Consider the following 24901-nt stretch of genomic DNA (forward strand, 5'->3'; position numbering starts at 1 on the left):
TGTGAAGACAGAACCAAAGAATGCATTTAGTTGGTTAGCCATTTCTTTGTTCCCCATAATAAATTCCCCTGTTTCTGACTGTAAGGGACCTAACTTTTGTCTTCACTAATCTTTTTCTCTTCACATACCTATAGAAACTTTTACAGTCAGTTTTTATGTTCCCCGCAAGGTTGCTCTGGTACTCTATTTTCTCCTTCTTAATCAATCCCTTGGTCCTCCTTTGCTGAATTCTAAACTGCTCCCAATCCTCAGGTCTGTTGTTTTTTCTGGCGAATTTATATGCCTCTTCCTTGGATCTAATTCTCAACGCCGCCTGAAAAGAACTGTTCTAAAAGATTCCAGTAACCCGTCTACGTGTGCTCGGAGGTCAGACTGTATGCCTGTTTTGGAACACAACATATCTCATCTGCTGTTTCTTCACGAATGAGCAAGTATTAAGCCCAACTGCTTTTTTTGTCTTTGATACAGTTCTCAACAAAAATCCCTTTTTTTTCTGGTTCACCTGTGTATGTGTGTATGAGTGTGAGGGGCTAAGGTAAAAAGGGAACTTTGATATTTCAATCTGTGTGTTTATGCTTTACTTCATTACTGGTTAAGACTTGTTTTATAATAAACTGATAATTTTGTTGTTTATTAAAGAAACCTGGTTAGTGTGTTTTATTCTGGGATAAAAATAGAGTCTATGATTGACCGTATCAGTAAATGGGAAAAAATTTAAATATATTTTGTGAACAACGGAGAAGTGGAACTAGAATAAACAGTGCATTCCTCCCGCCACCAGAATGTCTTCAACAGTTGCTGCGACTTTTCTGGGGAAGGAGGATGTATCCCTGAGTGATTTGAGGAACTTAACCAAGGTTAAGCTAATAGCGTTGGCAGCAAAACTGGGGTTAGAGTTAAAACAGGGAGCTAAGAAAGCATACATAATTGAAGTAACAGCACAACATTTGCAATTGGAAGATGAAGAAAGCAAACCAGAGGGGTGTGCAGTTGAATTAACCAAAATTCAGTGATAGCAGAAGCAGCTTGAGCTTGAACAGAAAAAGGAGGAAATAGAATTGAAAAAACTTGAACTTGAAAGAGAATTGACAATGAAGAAACTTAAACTTGAGGAACAGGAAAGAGAAAGAGAAGAAAATGAATTCAAATTAAAAAAAGATGGAACTAAGACAAACTGTAATCCCAATTTTGCTGCCAATGCTATTAGCATAACCTTAGTTAAGTTCCTTAAATTACTCATGTATACATCCTCCATCCTCAGAAAAGTTGCAGCAACTGTTAAATACATTCCAGTGGTGTAAACCATATTACACAAGAAACCTGGTTCTTTTTATTTTTCCTTTTTCAATTATTATTACCCCACTTACAATTGTACGTGGTCTTGACTCCAAGGAGAATTCTGGTGTGGAAAGATCTGATTCCAGCTCAGGACCCAGTGGAGAGCTGTTTAAATTTGTGCAAGCCCTCCCTAAGTTTGAGGAAAGGGACATAGAGGCATTTTTCATTTCTTTTGAAAAGATAGCCAAACAGATGAAATGGCCAAAGGAAAGCTGGACACTGCTTAGGCAAAGCAGCTTGATCGGCAGAACTCATGAAATTTCTGCCATGCTTTCTGAGAAGGCATCTGCAGATTATGAGATGGCAAAAAAAGCTATTCTCACTGCATATGAGTTAGTCCCTGAAGCGTACATCAGAAATTTCGGAACCTCTGGAGACTGTCTGGACAGACTTTATATAGAATTTGAGAGGGTAAAGCAAATTAATTTTGATCGTTGGATGCGGGCACTAAAGATGGAGGCCACATATGAGAATCTTAGGGAACTAATTCTCTTGGAAGAATTTAAAAATTCACTCCCTCTATTGGTAAGAACCCATGTAGAGAACCAAAAGGTTTCAATGGCCAGACAGGCAGTGGAAATTGCTGATGATTATGAGCTTGTTTGTAAGCCCAAACTCTTTGTCCATCACCCCCACAAACCGAAGAAGGATAGAAGGTGGGAGGGTGAAAGGAAGGCGAGTAGCCGGGGACAGGAAGGGACAGCTGGGAATGCCCCAGGATCTCCTCCTCAGGCCAGAAAGAAAGATGCTGTGGGTGGAAGTAAGGTCCACAAGCCTATATGTGAGCATTTTCACAAGCTGGGACATCTTCGTGCAGAATGCTGGAAGTTGTTTGGTAAAACCATGAGACTTATTGGGGTACACAAAGTCAATGCAGAGAAAGGGGCCCTGACTGGACAGTGTAGCAGATCAGGCTGTAGCTTTGATGGCAGCTGTAAGGCCAAGTACAAAAACCAGTGCAGGGGTTGTGAATAAGATAGCTGAGAGTTATAGGGAATTCTTGTTGAAAGGAAAAGTAACTCCTTATCCCTCAAGTGAGGCAGGCAAACCTATAGTTATACTTAGGGATACAGGAGCCACCTAACCTCTTTTGCTGGGGATAGGCATAACATTTCCACCAGAGAGCACACTGAACACTAAAGTTTTAGTGAATGGTATTGGCGGAGAGTATATACCTGTACCTTTGTATCGGGTGCACCTACAGTGTGACCTAATATCTAGAAAGGTAACTGTAGGAGTTGTTCATAGTTTGCCAGTAGACAGAGTTGACTTACTCCTGGGGAATGATTTGACCAGAGCGAAGGTACTAGTTTCTCCGGTAGTCGTGAAAAAAACCAAGTGAAGTTAAGGAGACAGAACAGTTGCAGGAAAAGGTTCCAGGAATTTTTCCTTCATGTGTAGTAACCCAAGCAATGGCTAAACAATTCCATTGCCGGAGGTAAAATTGTCACCACAGACAGATAGTCGAGTATCTGAAACATTCTTTGAGGATTTGGATAATCCAAAGAAAGTGTTTAATAAGTCTTCTCTGATCAAGGCTCAGCAAGCTGATCCAGAGATAAGTAAAGTGCCACAATCAGCTCTAACAGAAACGGAGGCAAAAGGAGTTCCAGAAGACTATTATATTAAAGATGGGATTCTGATGAGGAAGTAGAGACCTCCTCACAGACCTGCGGATGAAGAATGGACGGTAGTTCATCAAATAGTGGTGCCGCCAAAGTATCGCCGGGACCTATTAAGGACAGCACATGAAATTCCTATAGCGGGAGGTGTGGGGATCCGGAAGACCAAATCACGTATAAGTCAACATTTTGGCTGGCCAAGTCTTTCCAAGGACATCGCGCAGTTTTGTAAAACGTGCCATACGTGTCAGGTTGTGGGAAAATCGCAACCTGCCATAAAACTGGCACCTCTAATTCCCATACCAGTTTTTGGGAAATCATTTAGTAGGGTAGACTGTGTAGGACCTTTGCCGAAAACTAAGGCGGGACACCAATATATACTCACTATCATGGATATGGCTACTCGGTTCCCAGAGGCCATTCCCTTGATTAACAATTTCTGCTAAGGTAGTGGTAGAGAAGTTAACCCAGTTTTTCACTCAATGTGGATTACCGATTGAGATTCAAGGTTCTAATTTTATGTCTAAAATTTTTTAGGAAGTTTTGGGTAATAGAAACGTAGAAAATAGGAGCAGGAGTAGGCCATTCGGACCTTTGAGCCTGCTGCGCCATTCATTATGATCATGGCTGATCATCCAACTCAGTAACCTGTTCCCGCTTTCGCCCCATATCCTTTGATCCCTTTAAACCCAAGAGCTATAGAAACTATAGAAAATAGGAGCAAGAGTTTGGATAGAATTTGGATAGAACACAGTTAAAGTCTTCAGCATACCACCCACAGACACAAGGAGCTTTAGAAAGGTACCATCAGACCCTCAAAATGATGATTAGGGCATACTGTCATGAATATCCCCATGATTGGGATAAAGGACTAGAATTTCTTTTGTTTGCCACTAGGGATTCACCAAATGAATCTACCGGTTTTAGTCCTTTTGAATTAATTTATGGACATGAGATAAGAGGTATCTAAAACTAATTTAAAAAAGGTTTTTAGAACAGGGGGATGAATCTTCTGTGTTAGGTTATGTATCCGTATTCCGGGAACGGCTCATGAGAGATTACAAAGTGACTGGAACACCTTAAAGCTTCCCAAACAACTGTGAAGAAATGGGCAAACAAGCATACCAAGACCCAAACATTTCAATCAGGGGATAATGTGTTAGTATTACTGCCTTTACAGGGTGAAGCATTGAAAGCACGGTTCAGTGGTCCATATAAAGTGGTCAAGAGAATTGGTAAAGTAAATTATTTGACACCCCAGATCACCGTAAAAAGAATTAGCGGTGTCATATCAATATAACAATATCACCACCGGGAGGAGGATAAGCAGGCAGAGGTATGTCAGGTAGTAGGGACAGTGAAGGATGAAAGGGATAATAAGCATGAGGCAGAAGGAGGCCTAGACAATTCTCAACTTGAACTTCCTACTATCCAATTAGCTAATACTAAATTGTTAGGGAGAATTGACACTATGCTTTCATATTTAGATGCGGAACAATGAGAAGACCTAACAAGGCTACTCATAGCATTTAAAAGAGTCTTTAGAGTTAAGCCAGGATGTACAACCTTAGCCACACACGATGTGGATGTAAGGGAATCCATTCCTATAAAACAACATCCTTATCGCTTAAGTCCAGAGAAACAGGCCCAGGTAAAAGAAGAAATCCAATACATGTTGGAAAACTGCCTAATAGAACCCAGTCAAAGCAGCTGGAGTTCACCAGTAGCATTAATGCCTAAACCTGATGGTTCAACTAGACTCTGTATAGACTACAGAAAAGTTAATGTAGTAACAAAGGCAGACTCCTGCCCAATTCCTCGTTAGGAAGACTGTATTGACAGAGTGGGCAAAGATAGTTTTGTTAAAGGCATACTGGCAAGTTCCTTTAACACCCCGAGCAAAAGAAATATCGGCCTTTGTCACACCAGACAGTCTTTTTCAATGGCGAGTGATGCCATTCGGGCTAAAAAAAATGCCCCAGCAACCTTTCAGAGACCAAATGGTGACCAGTGTTCCTAACTGTGTAGTTTACCTTGATGATGTGTTGGTATACAGTGGCACTTGGAAGGACCACTTGGAACAACTAGAAGCTCTGGTTAGAAAATTGCAATCGGCTGATTTAGTAATAAACCTTGCCAAAAGTGAATTTACGAAAGCAATTGTGACTTACCTCTGGCATATAGTAGGACAAGGACAAGTGTTGCCAAGAGCAGCGAAAGTTCAGGCATTGGTGGAGTTCTCTGCCCCTAAGACTAAATGAGAAATCATGAGGTTTTTGGTGATGTGTGGTTTCTACCGAAAGTTTGTACCAAATTTCAGTACTATAGCTACTCCACTCCACAGATTTACAACAGAAAAAGAAAACCAAGTTAGTGTGGTCAGAGGAGTGCCAAGCATCTTTTGAGGGGCTGAAAGCCATTTTGATTAATGAACCAGTGTTGGCTGCTCCAAATTTCACTATGTCCTTCAAGGTAATAATTGATGCTAGTGACCTGGGTACAGTCCTGTTACAAGACAATGAATCAGGTATGGAAAGGCCAGTGAGATACTTTTCCAAAAAACTAAATTGACACCAAAAAAGATATTCAACAGTGGAAAAGGAAACTCTAGGTCTATTATTGGCTCTTAAGCATTTTGAGGTCTATGTCCACCAAGACTACTGAGAGAGACTGGTTTATACTGATCATAACCCCCTAGCCTTTGTGAAAAAATTCAAAAACCAGAATGCCAGACTATTCTGATGGAGTTTACTATTGCAGCCCTATCACTTAAAGATTATCCACATTGCGGGACAAAATAATGTGATTGCAGATGCTTTATCTAGAATCTAACTTTGCTTTGAGTTGTCTAAGTGCAAAGATGGTACAAAGCAGAACTGTATTAGCTACAAGAAAAGAGTGAATGAGTATGAGTGTGAAAGTGTGTGTTCAAATCTTTCATCTTCTATTTTTTCCACACTTTGTAATGAAACGCATTTAAAATTGGCATTTAATTCCTCCAAGGATGGAGGTGTTATGAAAGTGCCTCTGTATTTTGTTAAATATATTTTTTGAGGATTCATTTTTGAAAGATTAGAGAAATGTTAAACTTTGGGGTTTTCAAAGGGCATCATGTAAAGACCAGTTGACTTTGAAAAATAGTCCTCGGAAGTATTTTTAAAAAGAGGCACTGAGAGGTCTTGTGAGGAAAATAAGCCTTTCTGGGAAACCACTTGACTTCCAGCAGCAACGACAAGCCTTTCCGGGAAACCACCTGACTTCCAGCTCAATAAACAAAGAGCACTTTGGACATCTGGAGAAGTTGTTTACAAAGAAATGCCGGGTCAAGATTGATGGAGGTCAAAAGGTTGACCTCCTGTTGTCTGTTTCCTTTTTGAATTGTTTTGAGTTAGGGTTGAACTATATAAAAAGGAAGAGAACTTCCAAGGAGAGAAGAGAATTCCCAAGGAAGAAGAGAAGACTGCAAACCAGCTCAGCTTTCCAGTACCTCTCTAGAAGACCCTGAGAAGTCCACTGTGTCAATGCATCTCATCTCCTGTCTTTGAAGAAAAGCCTACTAAATTAATCTCAATGCCGCTTGTAAAGAATTATTCTAAAAGATCCCAGTGACCTGTCAACGTGTACTCAGAGGCCAGATGGTATGCCGGTTTTGGAACACAACATGTCTCATCTGGTGTTTCTTCAAGAATGAGAATGTATTCAGTCCAAGTATTTTTTGTTTGTAATAGACCTCTAAAAACAAAAATCCCTTTTGTTTTTCCAGTTAACCTGTGTATGTATGTGTGAGTGTGAGGGGTTAAGGTAAAGAGGGAACTTTAATTTTTCAATCTGTGTGTTTATGCTTTACTTCATTACTGGTTAAGACTTGTTTTATAATAAACTGATAACTTTGTTGTTTATTAAAGAAACCTAGTTGGCATGTTTTATTCTGGGATAAAAATAGAGTCTATGATTGACCTAATCGGTAAATAGGAAAAAATTTAAATATATGTTGTGACCCATGGAGGTGTGGAACTAGAATAAACAGTGCACTCCTCCCGCCTTGGTCATAACAGTCATTTTGTGCAAAAGTAGAATATGCTAACCCTGTTGATTCTTCTTAACGAACATGCAATCATGTGTACCCGAACCTTTAAAAAACCTAAATATCATGGTGCATAGTGTGCATTTTCCAATCTATAAACACAGCTTCTAGGAGTGTTATGGTATAAGAAAAGTATTATAGTTTAAGGATGAACATGCCAGTTTTCATTGTATATTTAGTGTTGTCTCTCCCGCTGCAGGTATGTTTGATCGGAGACTGTGTTGGTGGAATCCTAGGATTTGATGCGCTCTGCTTCAGTAATCAGACTGTTTCCGAGAGCCAGAACAGCAGCAGGAGAGGCAGTGTTGTGAGTGTGCAGGTAATGGACAAACCAGGTGCTGTCTTGCTTCCATTGTTTTATGGTGAATAAGTTAGATTTCTTTATCACATGGGTTCCTTGCCTATGCTTTGGGAATCGTATTCTTTGCTTCTGTCTATTTTTCCTCAATCATATCTTGAGTTGACTTTTCGATAATAGAGTAAAAACCAAATAACTTCATATTGCTTAAAATAATAATCTGGTTATACTTTCTATTCATTCTTGCTAGGTGTGGTTGTCATACTGTTTTTGTTTGTGTGAATTTAAATAGTGAATGTCATCATCAGGATCCCTTTCAAATCTGTCCTCATCTTTCGATTTTCTTTTACTCTTCGTCTTCCTGCGTTACACACCAGTCCCGAGCTTATAGGGCATGAACTCTACCAAGGCTCCACTTAATTTGGCTACTGGGATGTGCTTGACTACAACTTGGGTGTTTGCCTCCTTGATATGTTCACTGGACTGTGTAGTATGGTTATGTTTTTAAAAAACTATGATCTTTAATGCAGTGTAAAATGTACATTCGGAGGAAACATGTGGCCTTGCACAAAATCTGCTCAGAGACAAGCCAAGAGTCTTGGTTACCATGTGAACAAGGAAGCCAGAGTAAAGACCCTTTTGAAAGTGGGGGGGGGCAGGACTATAACGCCTAAAAGATAATAGATTTTGCTCTCCCAGACTGTCAGATTGTAAACAGGGAGCCAGGGGTTCTAAAATGCAGATTTGAGTTGCAATTTCTAACTCCTGGAAACAAAGGAAGGCCCAGATAGTTTTGCCCGGGTCAGACTTATGGTCTCTGAGAATTGTCAAAGGCGTACAACTATTGACTTTTGATCTGGTTAAATTCAAGAAGCTTTCCCAGGTCTGGAGGTTGAAAGGAAGAAACGAAGACCAGCAGTCAGTTGCGCAGCTTAAGGAGAGAGAGAGAGAGGTCAGTCAGCTGATTCTGTGGAAACAGCTGCTCTCTGATCACCGATACAGCAAAAAGCTGCTAAGATTTGAACCCGATTCGAAAGTCAGGGTTTGCAGAGGAGAAAAGACCATTGGGGTCATCAGAAGTTGCCTTATTAATAGAATCCAGTCGAATGTGCTCAGAAGAAGTGAGTGAAGAGGACATTGGCTTTGAGGAGGACACTGGGAGATCCACCCATTGCAGCTGGGAGGAGTTTGAGACTTTTAACTGCAAGGATATCTTTTTGATGAGTGCACTATGTAATGTATAAGTGTGGTGTGGGGTTTTTGAGCGTGTTAATAAGTTAATGGGAAATACCTTTCTCTGTAACTTAATGTATTAGCTACCTGTAAGTACTATTTAGTTAATGTTCATTTTTAGTTCCGCTGTTATAGTAAAAGTCTTAAAAAGTGAAATCTTGTGTAATTCTTTAGTCGGTCTGGGAGTTCATATCTCTTATTTTAAAGTTAACGGTCTCTACTGAGGTCATAACACTCTGACCTCCCCCATCATCCTGTGAAGTATACCTTCCCCTCTCTGATAATATGGCAAAGAATGGAAACTCACTAGGAAATTGGGTGTTGAGTGTGAGAACCCAGTTTTTGCTCTTTTGTGTAGTGTTGACATTAGGAACAGCACTGCTACTGAAAGACCATAGTCAACAGCAACAACTTGAATATATGTCATGCCTTTACTGTCCCAAGATGCTTCACAGAGTAAATCAAACAGAATTTGACACCGAACCACATAAGTGTCAGGAAGAGGTAGGTTTTAAGGAACATCCTAAAGGAGGTGGAGTGGTTTAGAGAGGGAATTCCAGAGTTTAGGGCCCAGGCAGCTGAAGGCTCGGCTGCCAATGGTACAGCAAAGGAAATCATGAATGTGCAAAATGTCAGAGTTGGAGGAGCACAGAGATCTCAAAGGGCTTCCCTGGGCCAAACCCGGAGGTTAGATTGAAAATGCATCTGATGTTGCGCCCATTTTTCCGACGTCAAGTTATGCCTCATAGCTTCCAAATCTCATTTGCGTACACCCAAACTTAAAGTGGGTGTAAATCTGTGAAAACAATCGTGCCCCAAGGAAACAGGGAAACTGAGGTACAGTTTTTGCAATCACCAGTTGCATGAGACCTGATTCTGGGAACCAGTGGCATTGTTGTGAGTCTTGTCTAATGTAAAAGCAGTTTAAGTGTAACTAGAATATTTGGCTAAGGTATAACATTGCTGCCACCTCTTTGAAGCTCCCAACTAGTTGAACATTATTAAGCAACAGTAATCATCAATCACAGTGAAGACAGCAGGGCTTAGAGCTGCTTGAATAATGTGCAATTTTACAGTCACTTTTTCGGTAGGCTTTTCTGCTGGGAGCAGTTACCAATTGCCTGTGTACTGTAATTGATTTACAGGACAATGATCTATTATCTCCTGGTATAGTTGTGAACAACAGCTGTGTCTCATGTGCTTCCAACCTGGAAACCAGCAGGCATCTCAGTAGAAGCAACATTGACATTCCTGGAAGCAGCATGGATAATCCAAATAAGCAGCTGCCAAGAAAGAGAAGTGATTCTTCGACGTATGAGCTGGACACAATTAAACACCACCAGGCTTTTCTTTCAAGGTAAGAGCTTAAACGATCCAACCAAACATGAACTAACTTGGGGCAAAATGTGTTAAAATATCAACATGACAGCCTCTTATTGCTCTCTACCGAAGGAAAGATATATACTTTCCCTAGAGGGAGTGCATTGAAAGATCACTAAACCGATTCCTGGGATGAGGGGATTGTCCAACGAGGAGAGATTGAGTAGACAAGGCCGATATTCCCTGGGGTTTAAAAGAATTAGAGGTGATTTTAACAAAATTCTTAAGGGGCTTGACAGGGTATATGCTGAGAGAATATTTCCCTTAGCTGGGGAATCTAGAACTAGGATGGGGGGGGAGCGGTCACAGACTTAGACTTAGAATAAGGGGTCGGCCATTTAGGACTGAGATGAGGAGAAATTTCTTCACTCAGGCTGTGAATCTTAGGAATTCTCTACCCCAGGAAGCTGGGGATGCTCAGTCGCTGAGTATATTCAAGACGGAGGTCGATATATTTTTGGGTACTAAGGGTATCAAGGGATGTGGGGATAATGCGGGAAGGTAGAGTTGAGTTAGAAGATCAGCCATGATTTTATTGAGTGGCGGAACTGGTTCGAAGGGTCTTTTGGCCGACTCTTGCTTCTATTTCTTGCGTTCTTATGGAGTGGTGGTGGAGTTCGGTTTGGCCGACAGCAGGTGTGTTGCACTCAAGATTTGGCCAGCTTGGAGTAAGGAAGGGGACTGGGAATGCGACTTACTTGGTCCAATGTTTGAACCAGCGACTACACAGATTCGCTGGCTGAACCTGGAGATGAAGACAGGTGACAGAGGTTCCTGGGAGTGAAATGGCGGCAATACTCCTAAAGCCGCATTGTCCGAGCTCAAATGATTGGGTAATCATGACTCCTTCCATTTCCCCCCCCCCCACCCCCAATAGCCACTGTACCACTGGGGCTCTGCTGGACAAGTGTTTCTTCTCTAGGTAATCAAACTCGACCTGTAACAAGATTCCACAGGCAGCTGAGCTCAGTTTACTTTCTCTCTTTGGTACATAGTTCAGCGAAGAATCTAAAAAAGGAAATAGGTGGAATGGGGAATTCACAAAACATCTCCATACAAAGTACCTGTTCAGATTAGCCTATTTACAGTTCAACCCGATTGGACAAGGTATTGGTTGAACAGGTTTACTGGAATAATAAACGACAACTTGTATTCATGTAGCACCTTTAACATAGTAAAACACCCCAAGGTGCTGCACAGGGGTGTTATCAAAAAAACTGACACTGAGCCACGTAACAAGAAATTAGGACAGATTCTCAGTTGTGTTCACAAAAGCAGCTCACTGCTACCTTCTCAAGGGAAATTAGGATGGGCAGTAAATGCTGGCCTTGCCAGCAACTGCCACATCCCGAGAATGAATAAAAGAATGACCAAAAGCTTGGTCACAAGGTAGATGTTAAGGAGTGACTTAAAGGAGGATGGAGAGATATAAAGGCAGAGAGGTTTAGGAAAGGAACTCCAGAGTTTAGGACCTTGACAGCTGATGGCATGGTCACCATTGATAAAATTAGGGATGCTCAAAAGGCCAGAGTTGGAGGAGCGTAAATATCTCGGAGGGTTGTGGGGCTGCAGGAGGTTTTAGAGACAGGGAGCGGTGAGGCCATGGAGGGATTTGAGAACAAGGATAAGAATTTTAAAATCGAGGCGTTGCTGGACCAGGAACCAATGCAGGTCAGTGACTACAAGTGTGATGGGTGAAGGGGACTTGGAGTGAGTAAAGGCAGCAGAGTTTTGGATGAGCTCAAGTTTGCATAGAACTTGGGAGACTGGCCAAGTGTACATTGGAATAGTCAAGTGTAGAGGCATGGATGAGGGGTTCAGCAATGGCACTGAAAATTCATGTATTAAAAAAAACAATAATTTGTGTTTATATAGCACCTTAACATAGATTCAGACAGGACAAAAATGGTCATCACTACTGATTCCTGTCTAGTAAGATAGTTATTAAGATGTTTTGCTTTTACAATTGTGTTTTTCCATGTGCTAGAATTTGAAAATAATAGTTTGAATAGATAACAGTTCTGTATGGTTTTTTTTATTTATTTGTGGGATGTGGACGTCTCTGGTTAGGCCAGCATTTATTGCCCATCCCTAATTGCCCTTGAACTGAGTGGCTTGCTAGGCCATTTCAGAGGGCATTTAAGAGTCAACCACTTGTTAAAGATTTTAAACTTCGCTGCCTCAGAAGTACAAGCAAAAATTATTTTGTGGTAGAGTTGGTTTATTGTATATTGAAGTTTAAGGTTAGTTTGATTCCCGACTATTTTGTAATGCCAGGGTTTGCTGCACAGTGTTGGTCTTCAGTATCAGTACATGTAATTGATTTAAAGACTGTGATCTTTACATTTAATTTTTGATTAGATTTTGTGCTCGATTCAAATCTTCAGACTTGACCTCAGTTCACAGTTAACAAAAGCACTTCTCCTGCCTCATGTGGTTTATTGTGATCTGGGTTTTTCATTTGTTTCCACTCTGAGTAATTTGCTGCTGTTTGCTGGCCTTGCTGTGTCTTTGTGTTCACCTACACCTAGGGTAGGCAAGGCAATTATTGAGACTGTGAGATCTATTAAAGGGCAGAATGGGCCTGATTTCCCAGCACTGCCTGTAGCAATGCTACCTGTTGCTGTTTCCTTAAAACATACATTCCCTTTAATAGGTCAGCAGATTGACAAGCTGTGGTGTAATATTTACAGGAAATTTATTTTTTTAAAAAGAACACTAATATAAATACTCGTGTTTTGTCTTTTAGTTTGCATTCTAGTGTGTTAAGGAATGATCCTGGATCCAGGCGATCTAGTAGTTCAACCATGCTGGAAGGAGTAAGCCCTGGAAAGTTTGAATTTGAAGTGACTGACTTCTTTCTGTTTGGTTCCCCCTTGGGACTGGTGCTGGCATTGAGGAAGACAGTTATCCCCAACTTGGACGGTGGGTAGCTCGAGCGATCCACTTCCCTCTGTTTGTTAGAGTGAAGCTGAAAAATCGTCTACCAACTAAGTTTGTTTCTTGATTCTGTGCCCCGTTGAGAAAGTCTCTTGGTGTCAAATCCATTGCAGCCTTTCTTGTTCTGTACTGTGCTCAGGAAGTGTTTCTGCATCACTTTAATGTAACAGACATACAAAAAAGGGCAGGAAACCAAGTGGTCCGTCCAGCCTGTCCCATCCAGCAATGCACCATCCTGAGTCATGCAATCTCCTGGGAAATACAAGAAAAAAACTGTGGCCAATATGGGAGAAAACCTCTAGGGAACTCCCCTCTGACCCCAAAGATAATTAAACTGTGGAGACTACAATGACTGGCAACACTGGCCAGTTAACCCCTCAGTTTCTGTAATTTGAGATCTCTTCCACTTGCTGCATCTTGTCCGGCTCTCTCTTGAAACACTGCAGCGAATCCACATTCAGTACACGTTCTGTTCCAGGGTTGATGACGCTGTGAAAACAAGTACTTTAGCACATCTAATGTAACTCTCTGTTTTTGGATCTTGATTCCCCAGTTAATCCTCTGCATCCTATCCAGTTCAAATAGCCGAGATATGTTAATGGAGGTCATTTTAACTGTAACAGTAAAATAGCCAATCACAAATTGGCAACCTGTTTTACATCTATCCCCATTTTATTTCCATTGACTTTAATCTCACAAAGTCTAAATTACCCCAAGTGTATTAAAATATTTTGTCTGATTTTTCCCATCATGTTTGAGAAAGAAACTGAAAAGAAAAAAAGAAACGACTTGCATTTATATAGTGCCTTTCACAACCGTGGGACGTCCCAAAGTGCTTTACAGTCAATGAAACATTTTTGAAGTGTAGTCGCTGTTGTAATGTAGGATTATCATTAATGTAATGTAACTAGTTATATTCTGTAAGGGTAAAGTGAAAATCAAGGGACCCAATAAAACTTTTTCAAGAAAGTTAGTTTCCTTCTCTTATCTTCTCTCAGTCTGCATGTCCTAAATTCCCCAGTGGAGTGGATGGGAGCCTTCTGGCACCATTCAGTTAATAACTTATTTAGGAATGGTAACGACTTCTATCAGATACATTTTTTGTTTGTTAGTATTGCTCATGTGCTGCAATTTTAATTAAGAATTTATCCAATAGGTAACAGCAAATAAATGCAAGTGAAAGCATTTAATTAACTTCAATTGAAAATTAATTTGTAGGTTTCTTTTCCAATAGTTGGTATGAATGATGGGTGATATCTGCTGTTGTCCCTGTCTTCTATAATGTGTTACTTATATCATGAAAATAATGTTTACCTTATAAGATATTTTGTCAAACAAAGCCTGTTAATTGTCATGTTTATTTCATTCTTCACTAGTCTCCCAGTTGAGACCAGCGTGTCAGCAGGTTTACAATCTGTTCCATCCAGCGGATCCTTCAGCTTCCCGCTTGGAGCCACTTCTGGAGAAGAAATTCCACCTGCTGCTGCCATTTAATGTTCCCCGCTATCAGAGGTTTCCATTGGGTGATGGCAGCTCCTCTCTTCTGGGTAGGCACACTTTCAATCAGCAACAGAGTGCTACCAGTTAACATAGATAGATAATCCTGTTTGCATTGCATTGTGTACATGTTTACCAGGAATGTAGGATGTTTTGTGAGTAAATTATTAATAATTAGTCAGTGTGATTGTAGCTATATATTATAACAAGACCTTTATTTAGAAACTGTTTCTATCAACTACATATAACATGCAGGAAGATATAAAACTTTCAGTAGCCTGTGTTGGGCAACAGACAAACTTAATTTGTTTGATATTTTCTATGAACTGTTGAGTGCTTCTGGATTTAAGTAAAAGAAAACTGCAAGGCTGTAGGAATAGGAGATAGTGTTTATTTTGTATGCAAAGGAGCCAGTCTCCATGCAGTGGTAAACAAAATGTTAATTAGACCATTCCTGTCATAAATATGTAAATATTCCTACAGTAGAGCAGGAGCAAGAAATGAGAACTTGTCAAAAGTAAATGTTAATAAAAACTGCAGGAGACTGAACTGATACTATGGGCTGAATTTTACCAGCCCCTCGACATTGGGGGTCGTGGCAGAGGGGCCCGTAAAATACTTGCGGGAGCAGCCTGCCACAATGAAGGCCTGCTCGGGTATGCAGTTGAAACCCGACCCGGGCTCAACCCGACCACATCCAACCCGAACCCGACCCGGGCTCAAGTCCTTTGATTTTTTTTTTCCCGTGCCTAACCTGACTACCGAATGAAGTTAATTATATCAAAGAGGTTGTGCTCTACCTTATCCAAATAATGTGATCCTCTGTTCCGGCAGCAGGCAATACCTGCAGAATCATGCTGTCGCTGGGTCAAAATCCTGGAACTCCCTTCCTAACAGCACTGTGGGTGTACCTACCCCACATGGACTGCAGCGGTTCAAGACGGCAGCTCACCACCACCTTCTCAAGGGTAATTAGGGATGGGCAATAAATGCTGGCCTGGCCAGTGACGGCCACATCCCATGAATGAATAAAAAAAAGGATGGAGACAGACTAGTGCGGAGTCCGGATGCACGTTTCCCGCCTTGACGTCCTGACTGTTCAAATTTTGAAGCTTTCTTCCCTTTCCCTCCCTGCGCAAAAGGCAGCATTGCATCCGACCTGAGCCCGAATGCCGGACCCAGAAGAGAGACCCTACCCAACCCAAACCCGACACGTCGTTGGGTCTGGTCGAGTTCGGGTCAGGTAGCCATGCTCTACATCACAACTCCGACGCCGAGAAGGCCCCACTGCATTTTACCAGTGGCGGTGAGGCCTCAGTGCGGCCTCCCTGCCACTCAGCGGCAGGGCCTTCATTTAAATAGTAAAGTCGATGCTAATAAATGTACATCTACTTACCTTGTCCCGGCAGCCGTCCCATGCTGATATTACAGCCATCGGTCGCAACTCATGTGCCTTCAGAACTGCACAGTTTCGAGGTGAGACACTGGTGGGAAGGGGGGAGGACTAAAATTATCAGGGCAGTGATGGGGGGGGGGGCAGGAAAAACACTTCTTATTGGCTGTGGGGATGGTGGGAAGGGATTGAAAGGCAAATGTTAAGAAGTTGGGAGGGAAAGTTCGGGTTGGGAATAAACTTCATTTTGTCAATGTTGCTCTCCAAAAACATTGTGGAGTGTGACAGGGGGAGGGTGGGAAAGGGCCTCCAAGATTTATTTAATTTTTGATGTAAAATGCACCACTATATCACTTTAAAAATTAAACTTTCTCCTAAGGGATTGAAGCCCTTTAAAAATGGCGCTTGCGCCATTGCCGGATACGGAGCAGCTGCTCCCTCAACGTCATCGAGGGCAGCTGCTCCACTCCCTCCATTTAAATGAGACCCCACGCGACATATTGCAGGTTCTCAGCGGCGGTGCTTCTGTGTCGAAAGGCTGCCGACTTCAAAGCAGCCGCCACGATGTGCGGTGCGCTAATAAAATTCAGCCCTATGTCATTATCGTTACTGCAGGAATAGCTAAGAAACTATGTTTCAACAAGTTTGCCTTTGTCTTCAGTTTTAAAGAAATAAAGTTAATCCTTGAAATGTAGAACATTTAAAGCCACTTAAGTTAAAATATATAAAGGCTAGTCTATGAACTATTTCAATAGCGTAAAGGGAAATAATGATCATAAAATGCAAAAAAATGTCAGCAATATCCCTCAAAGGTCAGTTGCTGTAAATGGTTGACTGCGATGTTTGTAGTACAGTTTATGTGGCTAGATGTCTGTCCTTTTGTTTTGTTTCCCGTCTGCTCTAGTTGAGACAGTCCAGAACAATCCCACCCTCATCCTGGAAACTCCATTTGTGACTCTCCAACGACAGGAGAGTGTAATGGAAACTAGTATACCTGTTCCTGTCCTTAACTGGCAAGATGGTTCCAGTAGGAATCCAGCTGTTGCAGAGTGTGTGTAGTCTCTCCTTCTGTACTGTTGTGATCTGTGCTATGTGCCTGCTTCTTTGCTTAGAGATGATGTGTTTTGTGATTAGAATGGGCTTGAAAATTTTTCACTGTAGTGTGGGGGTGGTGGGGCATGTCCACCTCCAACAACAACTTGCATTTATATAGCACCTTTAACATAGTAAAATGTCCCAAGGCGCTTCCACACCTACAAATGCACCTACACCTATGCATGCATGCACGCAAGTACTGTAGGAATTGAGGTGGAATCTCAATCTAGGGATGAGAACAATCACTAACTGGTACTTGGTAATTAATAATTATATTACTAGTTAAAATTCTTTCAAGTCTGGCATGATGAAATGTTTGATTTTTGTCTGCACTGCTAAAGCATCCATTTTAATATGTAATACAGTATCAGTTCATTTGAACTAAATTCAAGACGACATAGGGCAGAATTTTCCAAGTGTTTGTGTGAGTGCATTTGTACTCCCTGGTCCCATTATCCCCCTGCCCTCTAACCTTGCCTCAACTGAAGTTTTGGTCCTGACTCCCTGTGTGCAACGCCATACGTGATCGATTAATATATATATTTTTTTAAAATGCTGAACAGCTTCATTCACTGAGCCGTCCCTGACCAAGCATAGATGGTGAGTGACACCCTCCAGCATCAGTGGAAAAACCTAGATATAAGGAATTCACTGCTTTCACAACAGATTAATTCTGGCTAGTGTACTGTAGAATCATGCTCCCATCAATATCAAAAACCAAAACATGCCTAGTAGGTATTTGATTTCATCTGTCTACAGTTTATAATTCCATTTTTGCATACATTTAATTTCTTTTCCTAAGACCGTATTAATGGAGTAACAGTCTGTTCCGATCCTGTTTTAATGGAGTGAGTTTAAGTTTTATTTTGCATTTTGTGCTTTTTTTTTTGGCATGGCATTGCTGTTGAAAAGTTGGTACTGAAATGATGCATGCTGCTTGAGATTCAGCTTGTCTGTTAAATGCACATAGAGCAATCATTTTTTATTTTGTTTTCCTTCAACAGATAAATCATGACATAAGTAAACACAAAATAACTTAATTGTATGACACTAAAGTAATTCTTAATTTTTTTTTAACTTATGAAAAAAATATAGCGGAACAGTACACCAGTCAACCAGTACAATATGGTATCAATCTATGTCTGAATATGTGGAATTCTGCAGTTTCTCTGATGCAACTTTTTAGTACAAGTAGTCATGCCGATTTTGTTCCCTCTGAATTTGATCAACCCCTCCCTCGATGCTGCTGCTCTAGTTTCTTGAAGTTTCTACTTCAGTTTTTAAATGAACATGAGTCAGGACACGGCTCTTTCTCCAGCTACTGGCCAGTTCTGCTCCTTGGTTGTATAGAGGCTTGGAGTGAATTGAGACAGGCAATGTCCATTTGCTCGACTTCTCCCCAGAACAGAACATTCCTGTTTCACCCTACAGTCTAACAAAGAACTAGCCAGCCATGGGACTCAAATCCATGATTTCTGATTATGAAGCTAACATTATGATTGCTAATTTATTCAGCAACTAATGGGCTCATTTTTCGCCATTTTTATTGGTCTGTTTTATATCCATTGGTGCAAATCAGAAAGGGAGATATGAATAATAAACAAGCTTTCCAAATAATGAAGATGCTTAGAATTTTTTTGCATGATTTTACTTAATCCAAAATACTGCCGTGAATAGAGCTTTCAGTTAGTATTGGTGTGACTAGCACTTGGGGTTTAAGTCTGGTGACCCTGTTAAGCACTGTGTAATTTCCCAACGCTAGGGTTTGACATTTATTATCTGCAGTCTCCCACCTTCCACCTTTACAAACTGAGCCAAATTTAGCTCTTGTTTATTTTTCCCCTTCTGTTGACCAATTGCCTTCACCTAAGTCGACAGGCTGACTGGTTTCCTTTTTGTCTCAAAATTCACATGGAACATTTTTCCCTCTTGAAACCAACTATAAAGATTTGCGTCTTTGATGTGATAGTTGATGCCTTTTGCTGTTTTTCCTTGAGTTTGTCTGTTGTCCTGATAGATCTAATTTTAATTTCCTTGTTTCGGCTCAATAGCGGATGTTATTCAGTCTCATGCTGGCGTCTTCATGGAAAGTTCGTCTCCTTCCTCCCCCTTAACAGCCCCAATCTTCCGGGGATTCCGGAGGGCGAGTGAGGTCAGCATTGCCAGCCAGGTGTCGGGAATGGCAGACAGTTACACAGCTTCCAACATAGCCAACAGTAAGTGCTGCAGTACATCAAAACATCCTGTGTCTTATTGCTAAACATGCATAGTATTCTACTGAGTTGTTGCAGAGAACCCTATCTGGCCTGATCCTTGTGCGGCACTAGGACCCTGCAATCTGTACAATTGCACGTGGTGCCGAGCAGATCCAGTGGTACCTGCTGGTAGAAGCTGAACGCTGATCATTCTGTCAGCTATTTTATAGTAAACACTCCTTTTCATGATCTTATGTGTGTGAGCTTGACACCACATTAAGTACATAGCGTTTAGTATTTTCATCTAGCAAACTGAACCTATGCAGAGTGCCCCCTGCAAGGCAAATTCATCTGCTGCTCATTTCATGCAGCTAGCTTGCCCAATATCTTTCTTTTTTTTTCTTTTGGGCCTCCTTATCTCGAGAGACAATGGATATGCGCCTGGAGGTGGTCAGTGGTTTGTGAAGCAGCGCCTGGAGTGGCTATAAAGGCCAATTCTGGAGTGACAGGCTCTTCCACAGGTGCTGCAGAGAAATTTGTTTGTTGGGGCTGTTGCACAGTTGGCTCTCCCCTTGCGCCTCTGTCTTTTTTCCTGCCAACTACTGCCCAATATCAAAACTACAATAAGCTGCATTCCAGGCCAACACTTCATAAATAGGATAAAAGCAAAATACTGCGGATGCTGGAAATCTGAAACAAAAACAAGAAATGCTGGATTCACTCAGCAGGTCTGGCAGCATCTGTGGAAAGAGAAGCAGAGTTAACGTTTCGGGTCAGTGACCCTTCTTCGGAACTGACAAATATTAGAAAAGTCACAGATTATAAACAAGTGAGGTGGGGGTTGGGCAAGAGATAACAAAGGAGAAGGTGCAGATTGGACCAGGTCACATAGCTGACCAAAAGGTCACGGAGCAAAGGCAAACAATATGTTAATGGTGTGTTGAAAGACAAAGCATTAGTACAGATTAGGTGTGAATATACTGAATATTGAACATCAGCAAGTGCAAACCTGAAGAAAAACAACCTGAAAAAAACAGTGGGTAAGCAAACTGAACAAACTAAGATGAAATGAAATAAATGCAAAAAAAGATTGTAAAAAATGTAAAAAGGAATGCAAAAAAAAGGAAGAAAAAATAACTAAAAATGACTAAAAATGAAAGTAAAGTGGGGGGCTGTCATGCTCTGAAATTATTGAACTCAATGTTCAGTCCGGCAGGCTGTAGTGTGCCTAATCGGCAGATGAGATGCTGTTCCTCGAGCTTGCGTTGATGTTCACTGGAACACTGCAGCAATCCCAGGACAGAGATGTGAGCATGAGAGCAGGGGGGAGTGTTGAAATGGCAAGCAACCGGAAGCTCAGGGTCCTGCTTGCGGACTGAGCGGAGATGTTCCGCAAAGCGGTCACCCAGTCTGCGCTTGGTCTCCCCAATGTAGAGGAGACCACACTGTGAGCATCGAATACAGTATACTACATTGAAAGAAGTACAAGTAAATCGCTGCTTCACCTGAAAGGAGTGTTTGGGGCCTGGGATAGTGAGGATAGTGGGCAGGTATTACACCTCCTGCGATTGCAAGGGAAGGTGCCCTGGGACGGGGACGAGGTGGTGGGGGTAATGGAGGAGTGGACCAGGGTGTCGCGGAGGGAACGATCCCTTCGGAATGCTGACAGGGGAAGGGAGGGGAAGATGCGACTGGTAGTGGCATCACGCTGGAGGTGGCGAAAATGGCGGAGGATGATCCTTTGGATATGGAGGCTGGTGGGATGAAAAGTGAGGACAAGGGGAACCCTGTCACGGTTCTGGGAGGGAGGGGAAGGGGTGAGGGTAGAGGTGCGGGGAATGGGTCGGACATGGTTGAGGGCCCTGTCAACCACAGTGGGGGGAAATCCTCGGTTGAGGAAAAAGGAGGTCATATCAGAAGCACCGTCATGGAAGGTAGCATCATCAGAGCAGATGCGTCGGAGACGGAGAAACTGGGAGAATGGAATGGAGTCCTTACAGGAGGTAGGGTGTGAAGAAGTGTAGTCGAGGTAGCTTCATAAATAGGAATTGGGCAAAATTTTGCTTTTATCAATTTCGAGTCCTTTGGTGTTTTACAAACTCGCATTTTTTTTTTAAATTCACTTGATGGGGGTTCGATAACAAGCATGTATTTGCCTCAGTTTGGGCTGGGAATGATGCTCAGAGTGCCCATTTCTCCATCACTCCTCTCACCATCCCTTCTTTTGTGTATCCGTTGATTTTAAGCATTAATAGTCAGTTGAAGTGTATTGACACACACCAATATTACCATAATCCGTTAGTTCTTCTGAAATAGTATTGTGCTTTAGAATAGAATCATAGAAAGTTTAAGGCACAGAAAGAGGCCACTTGGCCCATCGTTTCTGTGCCAGCCGAAAAACGATCCACCTATTCTAATACCACCTTCCAGCATTTGGTCCGTAGCCCTGCAGATTACGGCACTTGAGGTGCATATCCACACTCCTTCTGAATGAGCTGAGGATCTCTGCCTCAACCACCCTTTCAAACAGTGAGTTCCAGACCCCCACCGCTCTGGGTGAAAAAGCTTTTCCTCATCTCCCCTCTAATTTTTCTACCAGTCACTTTAAATCTATGCTCCCTTGTCACTGACCTCTCTGCTAAGGTGAATAGACGCTTCACCTCCACTCTACCTAGACCCCTCACAATTTTGTACGTTTCAATCAGATCTCCCCTCAGCCTTCTCTGTCCCAAGGAGAACAACCCCAGCCTATCCAATCTTTCCTCATAGCTGCATTTTTCCAGTCCTGGCAACATCCTCGTAAATCTCCTCTGTAATCTCTCTACTTCAATTACATCCTTTCTGTAATGAGGTGACCAGAACTGCACACAGAACTCAAGTTGTGGCCTAACCGATGAGTTATACAGTTCCAGCATAACCTCCCTGCTCTTGTACTCTATATCTTGGCTAATTAAGGAAGGGATTCCATGTGCCTCCTTAACCACCTTATTGACCTGTCCTGCTACCTTCAGGGATCTGTGAACATTCACTCCAAGGTCCCTCACTTCCTCTACACTTCTCAGTATTTTCCCATTAATCGTGTATTCCTTTGCTTTGTTTGACCTCCCCAAATGCATCACCTTTGCTTTCTTTGTAAGCGATCCATTTTCTGTCTCAAGTTTGATTCACAGGCCAGAATTTTACACCATCCCAGCGAGCCAGATGGTGGTGGGGGGTGGCGTAAAATGGAGCGGGAGGCTCTGGTAGGCCGTCCCGGCCTGCTCCTGCCTCCGCCCCACTTTACGTGGGCCGTTGGGGGGGGGGGGGGGGGGGGCGAGAAACAGGCCGCCCACCCCAGGCCAATCGAGGCCCTTAAGTGGCCACTTAAGTGCTTTTGCCTGCCTCCACGGGTATTTTACCCATGGCAAGCAGGTATCCGGTAGATGTGAAAGGTCGCCCAGTGATACCTGGCGGCCTCTCAGCGCACTGGGGAGGGGGCGCGGACAAACGGGCACATGGTGCCCGATTGAGGGCTGCCCCCGCTTCCCTAACGACCCCCAGGATCCGAGATGCCCCCCCCCCCCCAAAATGACCACCCTTGCCTTGCCGGGCCGCGACCAAGCTGCCTGGCGAAGCAAACCCAAACTTACTTCAGTCCTGGATTTCTGTCCTCGGCTGGGCTGCAGTCCCAGCAGTGGCCACCGCTCCCAGTGTAAGAGCTGCCGGCCCAATGATTGGCCGGCAGCTCAATGAGACGGGACTTCCTCCCTCAAGTGGGTGGAAGTCCCACCTCTGAACAATTAAAGCCCGGGGACCCGTAAAATGCGGGTCAGTTCCCCGGGCTGGGTGGATGTGGGTTCGCCACTGATTTTTACATCGGTGGCCAGCTCCCGTCCGCCTGTTGCAGAATCCAGCCCACGGTGTGTTGCTGTTGTAAGTCATTTGTTACAATACTCAAGATGACAAAGGCAGAGCATTTGGTTGATTTGTGGTGTAGTGGATTGAAGTGCTAAAGCACTGAGCTACAGACTGAGAGTGCACAGCCTGCTGCTCCCAGCTCTTTGCACAATCAGTTCTCAATTTCAAGAGCAAGTACAGAAAACGCCAGGAACACATATAGCGTCAGTGGGGAGGAAAGATATGTTAATATTCAGATATACAGCCCTTCATTAGAACTTAACAGGCTGTACGCCTTAAACAGTAACTTGCCTGTTCTCTCCACAGTTGCTGACTGACCTGCGTGTTTCCAGCATCGTCTGGTTTGGTTTGCTCTCAAGTCTGTGCTCAGGGAGATGTTAAGCTGAGACTAAATGCTTCCTCACAACAAGGGAGAGATAGTCAGAGGGAGAATTTCCCCTCATCACACCTCCATAGCTTCTCAGAAGAGTTGCATTGACAGAAGCTTGAGTTCAGATTACCTGCCTGACTTCCTATCAGTTAGCAGAGCATAGCATGGATGGGGTGGGTGATGGGAGGGAGGGTGAAATTATAGGTAAATGTTTAAAAAATAGAATATTTCATGTGCTATTTGTCATTATGTGCCTCTCCAAATGCCTGAAGCAATCTTTCCAGTGTGGTATTTATTTGTACAGTTTTAACCACTCTTTCTTTGTTCCCTTGTATAGTTTTATGTTTAGATGTGTCTAAACTTCTTTCAGCCTCACTTCACTTTTTAATATATTTGTGATCTCCACATTTCAGCAATAAAGCAGAACACAGACAACATTTTCACATTACTAGGGGAAAAGACATTTTACCAGTTGTTTTGTCTGTGATGTGTCTTCAGTGGAGGCATTGGTGGGTTTTAAAGACCTTGAAGGTGCAGTAATTGCAGTGCAGATTGTAAAATTCTTCTGGAATCCCGCCATATTCATCAGACCAGTCAACAAGATCATTTTTTAATTTTCAATTATTTGTTTAAAAACTAGTTTATGATTGATCGCTGATTCCGATTACAAACCTCAATACTAACTTCAATACTAAGCTGTTTCAAGTATCTGACTGCATGTATAATAACATTCGTAGTCTCAAGGGCCCAGTAACTGGAATGCTTAACTGCCCCCATGTAAGCCCTGAGGTTGGGTGATGTGTCTGCTTGTTAGCCAGTGGCTGAGGTGAGCTTGTTCATTCTAAGCCAGGACACCAGCTGATGATGCTGTGGGGAGACAAGGCATGGTGAATGTGGCAAGGCAGAATTGATATCTGTCCTATCATCCTAACTCCTGCTCCCCCAGTCCAGGCTATTATCAGAGGTATGAAAAGTCTGGCTCAATGATGATGAGTAGTTCAAGAAGAAAGGGTGAAATATAAGAAGAACAACACATCAAACCCCATTGCAAGATTTGTCATAAATCAAATACATTTTAAATGTTATTATAAATATAAACCAAGGTCTTTGGTGTTGATTTGTGTGTTGAGTAATGTGAATTTTGTTTTACTTTCATTTCTCAGAGCAAAAATATCACCCAAACCATTGCAAAAAGTTGGCTTTCTTGTTCAAACTTGTCCCTTACAACAAAGCCCTTTCAAAATGCACTTTCTCTCAGGACTATAAACAGTCCAAACCTGTGCTGTCACTGAATCAGAACATGCAAAAGCTGAAACAGAATTGTGTGAATTCTGCTGAAAAACAGAGTCCAACACAACAGAGAGTCTCAGAGGTGGACATCCAGACAGGTATTGGTATCTTAGAACCAAACCTAGTTTTAACGTAGCTATTAGATGCATCCTCATTTATAACCCCTCCCCTGGATAAATTTCTTTTCCCTTTTTAACTCCTAGAAATAAAACTGGTAGGTTACTGGACCCTGTTAAAGATCTGTCTGTATCACAAATTTGAGGTATATA

The 24901-nt window shown here is 42.3% G+C and overlaps 1 protein-coding gene across 11 annotated transcripts in view; it reads left to right on the forward strand.

The window, feature by feature from the left end:
• The window catches only part of LOC137382536 (membrane-associated phosphatidylinositol transfer protein 2), a 512884-nt gene that overhangs the window by 460678 nt on the left and 27305 nt on the right, over positions 1-24901 (forward strand). For 8 of the 11 annotated variants that reach the window (XR_010977216.1, XM_068054553.1, XM_068054552.1 and 5 more), the window contains 7 exons: positions 7244-7363; positions 9721-9932; positions 12705-12880; positions 14272-14442; positions 16690-16836; positions 18932-19096; positions 24506-24730. Coding sequence is in view for 10 of the 11 variants with exons in the window: in XM_068054553.1 (XP_067910654.1) it covers positions 7244-7363; positions 9721-9932; positions 12705-12880; positions 14272-14442; positions 16690-16836; positions 18932-19096; positions 24506-24730 (1216 nt within the window). In the remaining variant the exon portion in view is untranslated. The remainder of the gene's footprint in view (positions 1-7243; positions 7364-9720; positions 9933-12704; positions 12881-14271; positions 14443-16689; positions 16837-18931; positions 19097-24505; positions 24731-24901) is intronic. The other 3 variants (XM_068054556.1, XM_068054557.1, XM_068054558.1) reach the window with 3 other exon arrangements.

The sequence above is a fragment of the Heterodontus francisci genome, chromosome 23, assembly GCF_036365525.1.
Source record: "Heterodontus francisci isolate sHetFra1 chromosome 23, sHetFra1.hap1, whole genome shotgun sequence".
Classification (NCBI taxonomy): Eukaryota; Metazoa; Chordata; class Chondrichthyes; order Heterodontiformes; family Heterodontidae; genus Heterodontus; species Heterodontus francisci.